This window comes from Saccopteryx leptura, chromosome 11 (genome assembly GCF_036850995.1).
Source record: "Saccopteryx leptura isolate mSacLep1 chromosome 11, mSacLep1_pri_phased_curated, whole genome shotgun sequence".
NCBI lineage: Eukaryota > Metazoa > Chordata > Mammalia > Chiroptera > Emballonuridae > Saccopteryx > Saccopteryx leptura.
Genome location: NC_089513.1, coordinates 445256 through 464380, shown reverse-complemented (window position 1 = coordinate 464380; position 19125 = coordinate 445256). Strand labels below are relative to the sequence as shown.

Here is a 19125-nt window from a genome sequence, read left to right as displayed (position 1 = left end):
TGAACCTTTAACTAGACTCACCAAGAAAAAGAGAGAGAGGACTCAAATAAATAAAATTAGAAATGAGAGAGGAGAAATAACAACTGACACAACAGAAATACAAAATATTGTAAGAAAATACTATGCCAAAAAACTAGACAACCTAGATGAAATGGACAAATTCCTTGAAACATACAATCTTCCAAAAATCAATCTGGAAGAATCAGAAAACCTAAACAGACCGATTACAACAAAGGAGATCGAAACAGTTATCAAAAAACTCCCAACAAAGAAAAGTCCAGGGCCCGATGGCTTCACAACGGAATTCTACCAAATATTCAAAGAAGAACTAACTCCTATCCTTCTCAAACTATTTCAAAAAATTCAAGAGGAAGGAAGACTTCCAAGCTCGTTTTATGAGATGAGCATAATTCTGATTCCAAAACCAGGCAAAGACAACACAAAGAAAGAAAATTATAGGCCAATATCTCTGATGAATATAGATGCTAAAATCTTCAACAAAATATTAGCAAACCGGATCCAACAATATATGGAAAAAATCATACACCATGATCAAGTGGGATTTATTCTGGGGAGGCAAGGATGGTACAATATTCGTAAATCAATCAATGTGATTCATCACATAAACAAAAAGAAAGAGAAAAACCATATGATAATTTCAATAGATGCAGAAAAAGCATTTGATAAAATCCAGCACCCATTTATGATCAAAACTCTCAGCAAAGTGGGAATACAGGGAACATACCTCAACATGATAAAAGCCATCTATGAGAAACCCACAGCCAACATCATACTCAATGGGCAAAAATTAAAAGCAATACCCTTAAGATCAGGAACAAGGCAGGGGTGCCCCCTTTCACCACTCTTATTTAACATGGTCCTGGAAGTCCTAGCCACAGCAATCAGACAAGAAGAAGAAATAAAAGGAATTCAAGTTGGAAAAGAAGAAGTAAAACTATCATTATTTGCAGATGATATGATATTGTATATAGAAAACCCTAAAGTCTCAGTCAAAAAGCTACTGGACCTGATAAATGAATTCAGCAAAGTGGCAGGATATAAAATCAATACTCAGAAATCAGAGGCATTTTTATACACCAACAATGAACAGTCAGAAAGAGAAATTAAGGAAACAATCCCCTTCACAATTACAACCAAAAAAATAAAGTACCTAGGAATAAACTTAACCAAGGAGACTAAAGACTTGTACTCAGAAAATTACAAAGCATTGATAAAAGAAATCAAGGAAGATACAAACAAGTGGAAGCATATACCGTGCTCATGGTTAGGAAGAATAAACATCATTAAAATGTCTATATTACCCAAAGCAATCTATAAATTCAATGCAATACCAATTAAAATACCAATGACATACTTCAAAGATATAGAACACGTATTCCAAAAATTTATATGGAACCAAAAGAGAACACGAATAGCCTCAGCAATCTTAAAAAAGAAGAATAAAGTGGGAGGTATCACACTTCCTGATATCAAGTATACTACAAGGCCATTGTACTCAAAACAGCCTGGTACTGGCATAAGAACAGGCATATAGATCAATGGAACAGAACAGAGAACCCAGAAATAAACCCACAGTTCTATGGACAACTGATATTTGACAAAGGAGGCAAGGAAATACAATGGAGTAAAGACAGCCTCTTTAACAAATGGTACTGGGAACATTGGACAGCTACCTGCAAAAAAATGAAACTAGATCAACAGCTTACACCACTCACAAAAATAAACTCAAAATGGATAAAAGACTTAAATGTAGGCCGTGAAACCATAAGCATCTTAGAAGAAAACATAGGCAGTAAGCTCTCCGACATCTCTCGGAGCAATATATTTGCTGATTTATCTCCATGGGGAAGTGAAATAAAAGACAGGATAAACAAATGGGACTATATCAAACTAAAAAGCTTTTGCACAGCTAAAGACAACAAGAACAGAATAAAAAGACAAACTAGCCTGACCTGTGGTGGCGCAGTGGATAAAGCACTGACCTGGAAATGCTGAGGTCGCCAGTTCAAAACCCTGGGCTTGCCTGGTCAAGGCACATTTGGGAGTTGATGCTTCCTGCTCCTCCCTCCCCCTTCTCTCTCACTCTCCTCTCTAAAAATTAATAAAAGTAAAAAAAAAAAATTAAAAAAAAAAGACAAACTACACAATGGGAGAACATATTTGACAATATGTCTGATAAGGGGTTAATAACCAAAATTTATAAAGAACTCGTAAATCGCAACACCAGGAAGACAAACAATCCAATCCAAAAATGGGCAAAAGAGATGATTAGACACTTCTCCAAAGAGGACATACAGATGGCCAACAGGCATATGAAAAAATGCTCAACATCACTAATCATTAGAGAAAAGCAAATTAAAACCACAATGAGATATCACCTCACACCAGTCAGAATGGCGCTCATCAACAAAATAACACAGAATAAGTGCTGGCGAGGATGTGGAGAAAAGGGAACTCTCCTGTACTGCTGGTGGGAATGCAGACTGGTGCAGCCACTGTGGAAAACAGTATGGAGATTCCTTAAAAAACTGAAAATCGAACTGCCTTTTGACCCAGCTATCCCACTTTTAGGAATATACCCCAAGGACACCATAGAACGGCTCGAAAAGGAGAAATGCACCCCCATGTTTGTGGCAGCATTGTTCACAATAGCGAAGATCTGGAAACAGCCCAAGTGTCCGTCAGAGGACGAGTGGATTAAAAAGCTTTGGTACATATATACTATGGAGTACTACTCAGCCATAAGAAATGATGACATCAGATCATTTACAATAACATGGATGGACCTTGATAACATTATACGGAGTGAAATAAGTAAATCAGAAAAAAAACTAAGAACTATATGAATCCATACATAGAAGGGACATAAAAATGAGACTCAGAGACATGAGCAAGAATGTGATGGCAACAGGGGTGGGGGTGGGGGGAGGGGGTATGGGGTGAAGAAGGAGAGAGGGGTTGGGGGAGGGGAGGGGCACAAAGAAAACCAGATAGAAGGTGACAGAAGACAATTTAACTTTGGGGGAGGGGTATACAGCACAATCAAATGTCAAAATAATCTAGAGATGTTTTCTCTCAACATATGTACCCTGATTTATCAATGTCATTGCATTAAATTTAATAAATAAATTAAAAAAAAAAAGAAAAAAAAGAAAGAAAAAAACAAGAACTACATGATTCCATACATTGGTGGGACATAAAAACGAGACTAAGAGACATGGACAAGAGTGTGGTGGTTACCAGGGGTGGGGGGAGGGAGGACGCGGGAGGGAAGGAGGGAGAGGGGAAGGGGGGGGAGGGGCACAAAGAAAACTAGTTAGAGGGTGACGGAGGACAATCTGACTCTGGGCGATGGGTATGCAACATAATTGAATGTCAAGATAACCTGGACATGTTTTCTTTGAATATATGTACCCTGATTTATTAATGTCACTCCATTAACATTAATAAAAATTTACTTAAAAAAAAAGTTTCTTTCCTCGATTTGTTACTGTCATTACTATTTATGTAAATGAAGAGCAATTACCATAAGATCCACATTCTCTTAGCAAAATACAGTGCAGGACTGTATTGCTAACTCTAGGAGCCATGCTGTCAAGTCCCTCTCTGGGATTGATTCATCTTGCACAACTGAAACTTTTTTTAAAAATTTTTTTATTTTTCTGAAGTGAGAGGTGGGAGGCAGAGAGACAGACTCCCACATGCACCTGACTGGGATCCACCCAGCATGCCCAGCAGGGGGCGATGCTTTGCCCATCTAGGGCGTTGCTCTGTTGCAACCAGAGCCATTCTAGCACCTGAGGCAGAGGCCATGGAGCCATCCCCAGCGCCTGGGCCAACTTTGCTCCAATGGAGCCTTAGCTGCAGGAGAGGAAGAGAGAGACAGAGGAAAGAGAGGAGGGGAAGAGTGGAGAAGCAGATGAGCACTTCTCCTGTGTGCCCTGACCAGGAATCGAACCCGGGACTTCCACATGCCAGGCTGATGCTCTACCACTGAGCCAACCGGCCAGGGCCCACAACTGAAACTTTTTACCCCAAATACCACATTGTGCATTACCAGTGAGACCAAGACCAAACCTTCCTTCACTAAGGCAAGCAGTCCTTGTCCTGGCTTGTCATATGCTGTTCCACCACTGAGGGGCAGGGAGGGTTGGTGGGCTGAGGGCCACTCTAAGCCCATCAGGGAACTAACAAGACCCTCCATTCCTGATTGCTGAGGCCTGGGTACCAGGTCACCCACCAATAATGGACAACCAAAGGTTCTTAATCTTGACCAAATTAAAGGAGAGGGCGAGGGGTCCTGGAGGCCAACATGACCTTAGCACTGCTGGCATTCTTGGTGTTGGGGGCTTCCTTGTGTTTGTAGGGTGTTAGCAGCACCTGGTCTCTACCTGGCCAAACACAGCCCCCAGTGTCAGGCTCCCCTGGGAAGGAGGGTAAGACTTCTATTTAGGACCTGCTCTTACCTTGCTGCACAGACTCAGGCTCTGGTCAGCCCTCGTTCTGCCCAGGCAAACAGGACTCCCCCCCTAGCCAGGCATCCCAGGGTGGGGAGAGCTGGAGTTTCTCCCTTCCCATCACAGTCGCCCATGACCATGCTCTCCCAGTCACCACAATCTCCTGTTTATTACGGACTTTTCCCCATCACAGTCTCCCATCCACCATGCTCTCCCAATCACCACGATCTCCTGTCCACCACGGACTCTCCCCATCACAGTTGGAATCAACAAGATCTGCTGATTCAGCAACTCACATGAGGTTGGAACTTTTTCCTCTCTATTATCAGGGTCTTAACAAGCAAACTTGACTTGAAGGAACCACTGAGCTAAAGCCAGACCTTATCAGGGTCTTAAAAACAATTTGACTCTGTTCATTATTAAATCTTCCTTTTTTTCTGATGAAAATGCCTTTAGTCCCTATGTACCTAGAAGTCTAAGATGTAAAGACTACTGTTGCTTCCATGTAAACTACTGACAACTGTAAGGGCAAACCCAAGGCTCTAGGGGAACATGTTTTCCTGGGTCTACAACATGTTTTTTTTTTATCCTGGGGGGCTCAGGTATCAGTTCTGGATGGGCTATTTAAAGCCAAGGACTTGAGGAGGGTTAAGCCCCAGCCCCTCCCTCTTTCCCCCTCAGTGCTGGTCTGAAGCCAGCAGGAGGCCTATATAAATGGTGATGTGCTCCTCTGCAGACTGGCCTCAGTGAAGGAACACCTCTCTGCTGGTGTGTTAGTTCATCTCAAGGGGAGGGCACCCAAGCCTGACACCCTCCCTGGTAAGGCACAAATACCTTCCAACCACTTATACTGGCAGAGAGGTTTACTTTTATTTATTCATTTTAGAGAGGACAGAGAGAGACAGAGAGGAGAGAGAGACAGGGGGGAGGAGCTGGAAGCATCAACTCCCATATGTGCCTTGACCAGGCAAGCCCAGGGTTTCGAACCGGCGACCTCAGCATTTCCAGGTCAACGCTTTATCCACTGCGCCACCACAGGTCAGGCGGTAGAGAGGTTTAATGATTTTAAAGTGGGACCTCAGCAGGTGTGTCTTTTGGTTGCCAGGATATTACCATAAAACAGTGCTAGAGGCATTGCCGCATTCACCTCACAAATGAAAGCTGATGCCAGGTTCTGGCCACATGGGTAGCTCAGTTGGTTAGTGTTGTTCCAAAAGGGCAAGGTTGCAGATTTGATCCCTGGTGAAGGCACATATAAGAATCAACCCACTGGCTCTGACTGGTTGGTTTAGTGGATAGAACATTGGCCTAACGTATGGACATCTCTGGTTCAATTTCCTGTCAGGGCACACAGGAGAAGCAACCATATGCTTCTACCCTACCCTCTTCCCCTTCTCTCCCTCTTCCCCTCCTGCAGCCAGTGGCTCAGATGGTTCAAGCATAGCCCCAAGTGCTGAGGATAGCTCAGTTGGTCCCAGTGTGTCAGCTTCAGGCACTAAAAATAGCCCAGTACTGGAGCATCAGCCCTAAACGGATTGCTAGGTGGATCCTGGTTGGGGTGTATGCAGGAGTCCCCTTTTTCTCATGTAAAAAAAAAAGAACCTACAAATTTATGGTTAAGTGGAACAACCAATCAATCTCTCACCCCACCCCCACCTCTCTCTCAAATCAATAAAAAAAAGAAAAGAAAACTGAGGTCAGTTAAATGACTTGTCCAAGACCAACTGGGTCCAGGTGCTTTGTGGGATGATGGCAGAACACAATGGAAATACAAGGCCTTCCCTAAATCCCAACCCCTTTGCTGAGTCTCTTCATTTAATTTCATGAAGTTTCTGAATCCTTCAGTGAGTGCTGGCTCAGAGAGAATTGACACAAACAATTAGCATGCGACTGGAGCAAGTTCGCATGATTTGGACCCACCTGCCAGAGAGAGCTCACCCATTGATTCTTAGGCTCCTCTGACCCAGGGCTGTGTGTCAGACCAAGACCTGTGGAGAGTTTCCTGAATGTGCTGCTGGACAGTGAAGAAGCCTTTTCAGCCAAAGTTTCAGCTGTTTCTGTCTGTACTCGTCCCACCCACAGGCTTGAAGCCCTAATCAAATTGTGGCTGGAAACTCAGGCTCCACAAGTGAAGAGCCAGCTTTCTTAGCCATTCATGCCAGTGAGGGATTGTCAGGGCACCAGGCCACTGCCATCTAAGAACCATCCAAGCACCATCCAAGATCTTGCTCAAGGGCAGAGCCCACTTCAGTGAGTGTCGGTTGGGAATCAGTCACGAGCCTTTGGTGGAGCATAGGTGGCTGGGCTTTGGACCACCCTGGACCACAGGCACCACAGACATGAGTTCATTCTATCAAGCCTGAACTTCTGTAGCTTCCAGCCTTTCCTCCCACTCTTCAAACCCTGAGGTTGCTGGCAGGTGCCTCCCCCACCCTAGAATTCTGCTCATCCCACTCAGCCCCTTTCCCACCTGGAGCACGCCCCAGCCTCTCTTAGCTACATAGGACAATGATGTCAATTATCGGCACTCAGCAGTAACCTGCAACGCTTCTCTGGGTTGGCATTCAGCTTAGGAAATTGCCCTTTGAGAAGAGGTCTGCATCTCTCTACAGTCTGCTCTCTCTCAGCTTGCTAGGGGTGTATCTCTTGGATTTATTATTACTATAATTATTATTTTTTGGGAGAGACAGGAACTTCAGGGTGCTCCTGTGTGTGCCCTGACTGGGGAACTGAACCAGCAACCTCTGTGCTCTGGGACAATGCTCCAATTGACCGAGGTAACCAGCCAGGGCTTTCTCTTGGACATTTGTATTCTACCTGGAATTTATTAAATTTTGCATAGATAATAAACTAATATGCCAAGTCCTTTCTACTTTTCAGACAAATGGACATCCTCAACCTCTGGAATAGTTTTTCCTGCCTCTGTGGGAATCTCTTGCATTTTTGTTTGCTTGCTTTCTTCACATGTGCCTTGTTGTGGAACTCTCTGCATTCCTGGCCCCTGGGCAGCCTAGTGTTTCTCTTTCAGGCAGGGACTGTAATTCTGTGCCTCTGTGATCATATACTGCACACAACAGGATATTTAGTGAAATTAAATGAAAATCAAATTTTGGGTAATGCAATTTGGCAATCAGTATTAAAGCGTTTAGAGATATGTGTACTCGGTGGCCTAGTAATTCCATTTTTTATGAGTTGATTCTAATGAAATAAAGAGAAATAAATGAAGTTAAGAAACAAAGTACTATATAAAAGCTAAACATTGGAAACATCTCACATATCCAATAATGCAATTTTTGAAAATATGCCTGTATTCATACATGCAGCTTCCCCCCCCCCCCCAGCAATTAGAAGCGGGGAGGCAGTCAGACTCCCGCATGCGCCCCACCGGGATCAACCCGGCATGCCCACCAGGGGACATGTTCTGCCCACCAGGGGCGATGAGGCGGAGACTACAGAGCCATCTTCAGCGCTCCAGCCAACTTTGCTCCAATGGAGCCTTGTCTGGAGGGGAAGAGAGCGATAGAGAGGAAGGAGAGGGGGAAGAGTGGAGAAGCAGATGGGCACTTCTCCTGTGTGCCCTGGCCGGGAATTGAACCCATACTTCCACATGCTGGGCCGACGCTCTACCTCTGAGTGAACCAGCCAGGGCCCATGCAGCTTTTAAATACCATATTTTCTAAGAACACTTAATGAAAATATTCTTTATATAATGTGAAGAGAGCAGTCTGCCAAACTGCATGATCATAATTAAATATATATATATACAGAAAAATAAATAGACATTAAAATATACCAAAATATTCATAAAATTGAATGCTGAGTGATTGTGGGTGATTTTAACTTTTTTTTTCCTTTCATTTCTTCATATTCTCCACATTTCCTTTACAATAAATTTTATAGTGAATTATAATTATATAACACTTATTTATTTATTGACAGAGAGAGTCAGAGAGAGGGACAGATAGGGGCAGACAGACAGGAAGAGAGAGAGATGAGAAGCATCAATTCTTCATTACAGCATTTTAGTTGTTCATTTATTGCTTGTTCATTGATTGCTTTCTCATATGTGCTCGACAGGGCGGGTGTGCGTGTGCGTGTTCAGCAGAGCAAATGGCTCCTTGCTCAAGCCAGCGACCTTGGGCTTTAAGCCAGCGACCCGCGCTCAAGCTGGCGACTTCGGAATTTAGAACCTGGGTTCTCTGCGTCCCAGTCCAACGCTCTATCCACTGCGCTACATAATGACAATCGATGCCACCTTTCTCTTCACCTGTAATTTTTCTGTGAGCCTTGGAAGACGTCTTCCTCCTCATCCCGCAGCCTAAAAGGAATTCTGATCCCTTCCTTAGTCTTTTACAATACTTGGACCTGTGCTAGACTGTGCCTTAGGAGTTCTCCTCCTGCAGAAGCTTCGCTCGGACCAGCTACCACCTGGCACCTAGTACCGACAGATGCGGTTCCCATACCAACCCAAGACTATGGCAAAAATTAGCCGGATGAGGCACCGCGGAGGACGTGATGCTTCTTTCCAGTTACGGGCAGCGCGAACAGAAGCGCGCACCTTCCAGGAGCAGCAGCCTCGAGGGCGGGGCCTCGGAAGACCTATCCTTCGCGCGTTGGGGGCGGGCCTTCGGGGTGCGAGCGGGGCTTGGAGGAGGGTTCTCGGGCACCCGGGGAGGGTTTAATCGGCGAGGGTGCTCGAAGGCGGGCCCTCTAAGGCGCCGGGCGGGGGCTCGCGGGGCGGGTCCTCGGGGCGCGGGGCCAAACGAGGGTCCTTAAGGCTGGAGGGCGGGTGTTGCTGGGCAAGTCCTCAGGCGCGGGGCTGGCCTTGTGGGGGGAAGGTCCTTGGGGGCGGGTTCTTGGGGTGCGGGGCAGCTCCTGGGAGGGCGGGTTCTTGGGGTGCGGGGCGGGGATTGGAGGCGGGCGCTCGGGGGCGGGTGCTCCGGCGGCGCGCTCCGGCGTTCTCGGCTCCTCCGGCGCGCGACCGCTGAAGTCCCCGAGGCGCGCGGCCAGCCCAGCTCTGGCCGCCGCAGTCCGAGCAGCCCCGCGGCGGGGTAGCGCGGGCCGGGGCCGAGGCCGCGGCTGGGGGCAACGCCCCCAGCGTCTTTCTGCAGCCCCTGGAGTGGGGCGGGGGTGAAGACGGGGCTGAGCTGGGCCGGAACCATGAACCGGAGTTTCCACAAGTCTCAGACCCTGCGCTTCTACGACTGCAGAGCAGTGGAAGTCAAGAGCAAGGTGAGCCCAGGCCGGCGGTCTGCATCTCCAGAGAATGAATGGGTGCCCGGCGGGGCACTGGGCGGTGCGGGGGGCCCCACGCAGACGACAGCTGTGGCGCGCGGACGCCGTCTGTGATAAGCAGGGTCCCGCCGTGCTTTCCCGCCCCTGCGCGGACACAAAGCCCGTAGCCTGGTGGATCCAGCTGGAGCTCCGACGCTTGGGCTGAGCCATCGGCCGGGCCGCGCGGGCTCTGGACCCTCCGCGGGAACGGCTCTTTTGTTCCACGAGCGGGAGGCGCCCGGCGCGCCGCTCGGTGGAGGGGCTTCAGGGGCCCGGACCGGGGAAGGGCCCAGACCGTGCCGCCTCCTTCGCTGCGGAGGAGCCTTGGAACCAGCGCGGAAGAGATCACGGCCGGCCCCCGACCTCATGACCGGACCCCCGACCCCCTGGCGCGTCCCCGGCCCAGCCTCCCCGGGCGCGCCCGGCTGGCGGCTTCTCCCGCTGCCTGCGCCCGGCCCGAGCGTGCCCGAACTTGCGGGCAGCAGTCAGCATTTGGGTTACTGGCTGATAGGATCTGGCACTTCTGCACTTTGCGGGGGTGGCTCCTTCGCCTCAGACGCTTTTGTCTGCGAGGGTCTCGGTGGGGGACCCCGCAGACAGAGGTGGAGCTGCAATTGTTCGGGGTCCTAGAGAAGGGGACCCTTCGTGTCTTTTGCTGACTGCTGCCTAGGAACCGGCCCTCTCGCCCTTTCTCTCTGCGCCCCCTCCCCGCGGTCAAGCCAGGCGGAGCAGCCTGCGTGGTGGGAGGGGCGGGGCCGGAGGGTGTGCTCTGACCCCCACGGAGCGTACTGATGGGGCGCGGGGCGGTGCACCCTGGCCAGGCCTCAGGGGAGATGAGTCCAGCGGTCCCCGTAGCCGGGCTGCCCCTGCTGGCTAGGGGGATTCTTTGATGTAGGATTTCCAGGGCATCCACCAAGGTGAGGGGTCGAAGCTACAGTGAGTTGCAGGATTTCATTCTCATCTTCATTCTGAACAGTTTTATGAATCACTAGTTTCTAAGAAGATCGAGCAGGCCCCTGCAATGCTAATTCTGTGGCCCTCGTCCCCACCTATCCGCGTTTAGGCCGGCAGAGCCCCGACCTCCCAATCAAATGTGCCAGCTGAGTCGTGTGGGAGAAGAACCCACAGGCATGAATAGGAGTTCCAAATACTTGCCGATTTCTTTTTTTTTAAGATTTTATTTATTCATTATAGAGAGGAGGGGGGGGGGAGGAGCAGGAAGCATCAACTCCCATATGTGCCTTGACCAGGCTAGCCCAGGGTTTTGAACCGGCGACCTCAGCGTTTCCAGGTTGACGCTTTATCCACTGTGCCACCACAGGTCAGGCTCAAATACTTGCCGATTTCTTTAGCTCAGTGGGAATGTCGCTTTTTTGAGCTCGTTTTCCACTACAGTAGCTGAGCAGTGTGGTGTTTCACTTTTTATTTTGAGATGATCATAGATTCATAGGCGGTTGTAGGATAAAATACAGAGACTTCTCAAAGGTGACATCTTGTAGTTGGTGTGACATCCAGGACCTCAGTAGACCATTGACATGTGTGATGGTTGTTGCCACTTCTGTCGTGTGCATATCCCTGCCACCACCAGCACTGTCACAAGGTCCCTCCTGTTGTCCCTTCACAGTGGCTACTTGACCCTAAGTGTGCACTGTGACACTGACATTAATGCTGTTGTGGGTCGCACCAGCCACATTTCTGTGCTCTGTCCTATGGGCAGTGTGCAGCTGTCTAGTGTACCTCCCCCTCCCTGCGATCCATTTAGAGCAGGCGTCCCCAAACTGCGGCCCCCTAAGGCCATTTATCCAGCCCCCACTGCACTTCTGGAAGGGGCACCTCTTTCATTGGTGGTCAGTGAGAGGACCACTGTATTTGGCAGCCCTCCAATGGTCTGAGGGACAGTGAACTGGCCCCTTGTGTAAAAAGTTTGGAGACCCTTGATAGAGGAAATGCCCTCCCAGAGGTCTTATCCAGCCTTTCTGGACAGTGGACCATGCAGGCCACTGGGGACTGCAGAGCAAAGATCTGCCTTGGCCTCTTATTGGGCACTGGGGGCTGTGGGTGTGCTGTTGGCCTCCTGGGATGCCTCATGCCTCCCCTGATCCTGGTCAGGTTCAAATGCAGTGAATGCTCTACTGGAGGATAGTGGCAGAGCTGCAATTTTTGTTGAGTTTTGGAGCACCCTGAGAGGGCCACCCAGAGTGAGCCCTGCTCAGCTGGCTGGTTCTAAAGCCCCCTCCCCTGCAGGTGATAGGCTTGCTTTGCTGTTTGTGCAGAGGCTCTCCATGGCTCTTCCCTCTGTGCTCACCCTCCCACTGACCCTCTTAGTACTTAATGTATGCTCTCATGGAGTCCATCTCTGTGGGGAGCCTTTACTTCCACTATCAGAATACACCAGGCAGAATGTTATGACAGTGATGTCTTTATTTAACCTAAATGCAGCACCACAACACCTGGGTTTGCATGTGAAGAAATGCTGCCAGGGAACCAAGTTCAGATGCTTCTGACACCTACTACCCTGTGAGCTTTCAGGCAAGTTGTTTAACTTTTCTGAGCCTCAGTTATTCACCTGTGAAATGGGCATCGTACCTGCTCTGTTGCCTCACCAGACCAAATGAGGTGATGGGTGCAAAAGTTCTTTGAAAACTGTACCCAACCACAGTTGTAAGAGTTAAGGCTGTGGGTCAGGATTCTGTAGCATTTCAGGATATTGGGTTTGAAAATTGTCTCTGATCCTCTCAGAATAGTTCGGCTCAGCCACTGGTCAACTAACAAAGCCTTGGGGACATTATTTCTTGACCTGGTGGCTCTTTGCCATCATGTAGCCCCTTAAAGTTCCCCAAACATTTCTGCCTTAATACCTGTGATTCCCCAGTTCTAGAAATGGGGAGGACTTCTGCCTCTCCTCCCACGAGACCTGTGGTGGGAGCCAGGGGCTGTGCAAATATCTGAGAGAGCAAATCTCAGCCCGCCAGAGGGTAGCAGGAGAGCCAGTGCAGGGGCCAGAGTAATTGGAGACAACTTCTCGTTTTGAGGGGGAGATAGGCAGCAACACAGCACCACTAAGAACTCTGCGGGGCCTTTAACTAAGCAGGAGCCTGAGAAAGCAGAGGAGCACAGTTGTCCTGTCGGCACCCCACACTGGCCGGAGCCCCTATGGTCCCATGCTGGTCTCATCCATGTCCCCTGGCTCCACCCTGATCGTGCTCTCTGAGTCTCCCCTGCCTGACAATCCTCCTGCACAGCCCATGCCACCCTTCACCAGGCAGACTCCCTCTGTCCTCTGACCCTTTCCCTGCGTCCCTCATCCCAGGGCCCTTGTCACAGTGCTGCCACAGTGAGTGGTGTTTTTCAGAGCAGGGACTGAGGACCATGTTTACACTCACAGGGCTTGTGTCTGCTGTGTTTGGGGAAGACTAACACTACTGAAGGTTTTGCTACTTCATTTAAATAATGTTGGAGGCCTTTTTGGATTCTACACAAATACACTGTCACAGTAGACTTAGAAACCATATCCGGCGGAAAAAGGGGTAATTCTCCAGTCCAGAGATGAGCCACTTGCTCAGGGGTGCTGTGCAGCCTTCTGACCCTTGATGGGCAGAATAGAGGCATTCATCATCTTATGTGTAAACTGTCATTAATTTAACAATGTCCTATTTCCAGCATTTCTATATAAACAGTGCTGTGAATAACATGTTTATGTTTAAGTCTTTATAGAAATATATCATATAAAGTATATAAAGAATACTGATTCTATTAAATCAGTGCAGAATTCTTATTATTTCTTGAGGACAAATTCCTAGAAGTGAAAATACTGGGCAAGACTTTGGATACATATCGCTAGACTTTCTACAGAAAAGCTCCTCTGCGGGTTTACGTTTCTTATCCATCTGCCCCTTTCCGTCCCTCCAAAACAATGTATTATTTCTTTATTCTTTCTCAATTAGATCATTGAAACACTGTCCCTTGGTCTTAATTTCTGTCCTAGGTGCTAGCAACGGAAACTTTTCATATCTGTTGGCTGTTTGCACGTGTTTTCCCCTGCTCCCTTCTGTTATTGCTCTTGTTTTCATGGGGTAATGGAGCTGTCTGTCTAGTCAATGCCGATGATGCTGGGTGGCAGTGTTTTGTGAGTCCATGTGTCCCTGGGCCCCCACATCTTGTCTCTGGCTGAGGGTGCTGGCTGCCCAGCCTGCGGGTACACGCCCTGCCATCTGCGCTGGCTCCCCGCCAGGCTCCCCGCCAGGCTCCCCGTGGGTGCTGGCCCTTGTCCTTCCAAGGGCCCGTTGAGAACCGCCTGACACGGTTGACTCACTTGTGTGACTTACACCCTTTTGAGGTTCCGGTTTTGTTGTTTCTGTGTGGGCCATGTTTAAACAGGTTGGGTGACTTAATTGGGATGTTGCACCTAGAGGAAACTCTTCTCGGACCCAGGTGGGGATGTCAGTCTGTGGGCACTGGTGGTGTCGACGTGACAGCAAAGTGCACAATTCTCAGGCATGTGGTTTGATCCAACTTTACATGCGCACACCTGGATATCCAGTGTTCAGGTCAAGGTGTGGAGCATTGCAGCATCCAGGAAGGTTCCTTCATGCCTGCCTAGTCAACCCCCCATCCTGTGTAACCACCCTAGGTCTCTGTCACCAAGGACACAATGTCACGGTGTACTCCTGTGTCCGCAAGGCCCCCGTGCTGTGTAGGGGAATAGGTTGTGTTTTTCAGGAGTGCTGTGTATCAGTCTGTGTTGAGGCCTGGGCTATCACTGGAGTTTGGTGTCCAGAACCCCACGCACTTCTGGTGGCGGCCCTCAGTAGCCATTTGTGCTGCCGCTGTGCTTTGCTTCATAGGACACTGAGCTGACCAGAGTGGTCTCGGTCAGTTTCACTCATGACTCAGGTAGCTGTTCTTTTTTTTTTTTTTTTTTTTTTTTTTCTGAAGCTGGAAACGGGGAGAGACAGTCAGACTCCCGCATGCGCCCGACTGGGATCCACCCGGGACGCCCACCAGGGGGCGATGCTCTGACCCTCTGGGGCGTCGCTCTGTTGCGACCAGAGTCAGGTAGCTGTTCTTGACTTGAGACGCGGACCCTAGTCTTGGCTGCTGTAGGCATCTGAGGAGTTGGGAGTTCCTGAAGACCTTGCTTTGTAACTTATTAAGTATTTGTTGATTAATAATCAGAGTGAATTGGGAAGACATTCTTTGCCTTACAGAGTTTAAGTTTCCTGCCACTGCTGTGTGAGGGGCTCTCAAAGTCCTTCCTTTAAAAAAAAATGATTTTAGAGAGAGGAAGTGGGGGGATAGAGAGGTAGAGAGAGAGAGACAGAGAGGGAAACATCAGTTTGTTGCTCTACTTCTTTATGCATTCATTGGTTGACTCTTTTATGTGCCCTAACCGAGGATCTACCCACAACCTTGGCATGGGGGATGACACTCAAACCAATGGAACTACCTGGCCAGGGCTAAAGTCCTTCATTTAATTCTGTGGTTTGGATTGTTGTCATGGCTTTCCTGGCTCTCCTTTAGTTCACACCCCCTCTGTGAGCCCTGCTGGTGGCCGCGCACCGATGCGAGAAGCTGGGACAGAGGAGCACGGATGGGCCTGGCTGCTCCTCCACAGGTGACAGGACAGCTCAGGCCGCAGGCTCTTTGGTGACCATGGAAAACATATATTTTTTAAAAGTGCAAGTTTCCCACGTGGAACGAAGATCCCAGCCTCCAGCATGGTGGAGACTTATGAAGTATCACCTATAGCTCACACCTGTGCACAGCTGAGGAGGTTGATGGACACTGTGTGACTTAGTAGGAATTTCTGTTTCTCCTAAAAGTCCTGCCTAGTGAGCAGGTGCATTAATTTCCATATCACATCAGAATACTTGTTGGAAGCTGGATTCTACGTCAGACCAACCAGAGGAGCTCTCTGTGCCTTTGCTTCTGAGACGGGGTGAGAACTGGTGTGTGGTCTTCCTTGTGGGGACAGACATGTGCTGTTGTGGACGGGCCCTGCGTTCCCTGGGTTAGGGCTGTGGAGGAGAGAACTGTGAAGGCCGTTTGGTCAGCTGTGCTAGAGGAATGGAGACTAAATGCTAGTGTCCTGTTTTCCATGGCCTGGGGGCCTGAGCCACTGGCCCCCCACCTTTAAGTCCCGACCTCACTTCCCTCGCTGGTCTGGAATAAAAACGGGGTGTTGCTGTGGGACAAAACAAGCCTCTCTGTAGGATAGTCCATCACATGGAGGAGGAGTTGGCACCTGTCTCCTGGCCTGTGGTCACCTGAGGCCCAGCTGAAAAGGCACAGATCCAAACTTCACGGAAACGTGTTCCTTTTGCCATGAAGGTGATGCAGAAGCTCTGTAGGTCTGGACAGACGTTAGACGTTCCAGACATTTTGTGAGAAACAGTGTGTTGCAGAATTGCCACTCTGCATCTCACCTTAAGCTCAGAGTCACCTGTGCTGTCCACCCCTTTCCTGCGCTGGGAGCGTATTCCCAGGGATGTGGCTCATTGCTTGTCTGTGGCGCCTCTTCTTGGCCCAGGTGGTCATGGACTTTGGTCACAGCCTGGCTGAGCACCAGCACCTGGCCCTTGCAAGTGGACAGGCCATTGGGGCTGTCTACAGTTCCAACTGAAGTGTTTCTGGAGGACACCCGGACTCGGAGTTCCCTCTGTGCCCTGGGTGCCCCGTCGAGCCTGGTGGGAGCAGCTACCTCTAGATCACAGGTGGAGGAGAGTCCAGGTGGGTGTGACATTATCAGTTTCATTTCTTGGAGCATCAGCTGTGTGCTAGACTTTCTGCCAGGCCTCTTGAGGGGGGCACATGGCCCAGCTGTTTTCCTGAGCTCGTCACAGCTTGTACATAGGCTGCAGCGAGCAGGCCCCAGGGGCTTTCCTGGCTGTGCACCCTTCTAGCCACCAAGGCCCCAGCTGGAAGTGGCAGAACCAGGTCTTAAACCCTCAGCTGCTGCACCTGCTCCCGTCCAGTTCTCAGTCCCTGGACTCTACCTCCTGGAAAATAGATAACACCTACCTGCTCCGACATGCTCTGAAGTCATGGCATGTGTCCCCACACCTCCATCTTCATGTGTCCCGGACACCAGCTTAGAGCTCGGCTGCTGCCTGTGAGCCTGTGGGCTCTGGCTGTGCATAGCCATGTGTGCAGGTGGGTGGCTGGTGGGCCCCGCTGCCTGTCTCATGTCCTCCTGTGCTGCTGCATAGGCTCTTTGCTGTTGTGGCCAGAATGTCATCGGTGACTTCCTAGATGTACCACATCACAGGGGCCCTTGAATTTCGTAGCTGGGTTGGCTGCACCTGGGGGGCTCCAAGTCTGTACTTGTGAGCACAGCTTTTCCGTTATGGAATTATGAAATGTTTGCGTCATTTTGAAAAATGGCCCCTGAGAAATAACTGCCTGCCCGCAAGGGAAGGACGAGGCCTAAGAAAGCAATGACTGCCGTCAGCAATCCACAGAGCCTTATTTAAGGAAGGTGCCCATGCCGCGCTTGCTGATCTGCTATTGGGTAGCCACACATGCAGAAGGCATCATTACTGTGTTTGCAAGTGCGGGTCTCTGAGAGGGCGGTCCTGCTTATGCCGTGGGAGAGCTGCTCTGGATGTGGCGAACTCCCTGTCCCGTGTGCTGGGCCAGGAGGAGGGCCGTCACAAGCTGCTGGTGACAGCTGCCATCTACTGGGTTTCCTTGCACACGCACTCGTGGGTGATTCTGACAACAACGCCATTAGGCATATTCTCTGTCCCTTTCTTACAAAGGGAGAAATCCACTCAGCAAGGTTGAAATGGCCCAGAGCCACGCAGTCAATAAAGATGAATCAGGAATTTCAACCTCATGCATCAATCCAGGGCCTTGCTTTCTTTTTTTGTTTGTTTGTTTGTTTTTGTTTTTTCTTTTTTTTTTTTTTTTAATAATTTTATATTTTTAATGGGGTGACATCAATAAATCAGGATACATATATTCAAAGATAACAAGTCCAGGTTATCTTGTCATTCAATTATGTTGCATACCCATCACCCAAAGTCAGATTGTCCTCTGTCACCTTCTATCTTGTTTTCTTTGTGCCCCTCCCCCTCCCCCTTTCCCTCTCCCATTCCCCCCCCGTAACCACCACACTCTTATCAATGTCTCTTAGTTTCACTTTTATGTCCCACCTACGTATGGAATAATGCAGTTCCTGGTTTTTTCTGATTTACTTATTTCGCTTCGTATCATGTTATCAAGATCCCACCATTTTGCTGTAAATGTTCCGATGTCATCATTTCTTATGGCTGAGTAGTATTCCATAGTGTATATGTGCCACATTTTCTTTATCCAGTCATCTATTGACGGGCTTTTTGGTTGTTTCCATGTCCTGGCCACTGTGAACAATGCTGCAATAAACATGGGGCTGCATGTGTCTTTACGTATCAATGTTTCTGAGTTTTGGGGGTATATACCCAGTAGAGGGATTGCTGGGTCATAAGGTAGTTCTATTTGCAGTTTTTTGAGGAACCACCATACTTTCTTCCATAATGGTTGTACTACTACTTTACATTCCCACCAACAGTGTATGAGGGTTCCTTTTTCTCCACAGCCTCTCCAACATTTGCTATTACCTGTCTTGCTAATAATAGCTAATCGAACAGGTGTGAGGTGGTATCTCATTGCAGTTTTGATTTGCATTTCTCTAATAGCTAAAGAAGATGAGCATCTTTTCATATATCTGTTGGCCATTTGTATTTCTTCCTGGGAGAAGTGTCTGTTCATATCCTCTTCCCATTTTTTTATTGGATTGTTTGTTTGTTTGTTGTTGAGTTTTATGAGTTCTTTGTATATTTTGGATATTAAGGGCCTTGCTTTCAACGACTCTGCCTTCGTGTCTGCATTGACAAGAGACCCCTGACTAGTCCGCGCCCCTCCGCAGCCTGCCCCCCTCTACCGTGAGCTCACATTGGGATGTGACCCCGCTTCCCTGCCGAGGCCGGGGTCCAGCTCCTTGGCGTTCAGTGCATTTCAGTTGGAGAAATGTCCCACGGAGGTGGGCCCACCTGCTGCTCACCTCTCTCAGAACCTGGGTTTCCCTGAAGCTGCACTCAGCTCCCAGGGCAGTCTTCTACCACACTGTCGCTGTCCTTTCCTACTGGGAGTCCCTTCCCACATGGGGTGTCCCTGCTCCTGTCCCTGCCTGACCTTCCACATGGAACCCTTGCCCCACCACTGGAGCTCTATAGGGTTAGGGTCCCTGCTGTGTTAACCTTGGATTCTTCGTTTACTAGCTTGTGCCTGTGGGCAGCTTACTGAGTCCCTCTAGGTCCCGGCTGCTCTCTGTGAGTGGAAACAGTGACACCTCTGGTTGCTGTTATGACTAAAGAGTGGTGCACACAAAGCT

General features: G+C 49.0%; 1 protein-coding gene across 2 annotated transcripts in view; it reads left to right on the top strand.

The window, feature by feature from the left end:
* Positions 1–9414: 9414 nt before the first annotated feature.
* Positions 9415–19125, top strand: part of PARD6G (par-6 family cell polarity regulator gamma) — a 62734-nt gene continuing 53023 nt past the window's right edge. For both annotated transcript variants that reach the window (XR_010747408.1, XM_066353225.1), the window contains exon 1: positions 9415–9710. Coding sequence is in view for 1 of the 2 variants with exons in the window: in XM_066353225.1 (XP_066209322.1) it covers positions 9639–9710 (72 nt within the window). In the remaining variant the exon portion in view is untranslated. The remainder of the gene's footprint in view (positions 9711–19125) is intronic.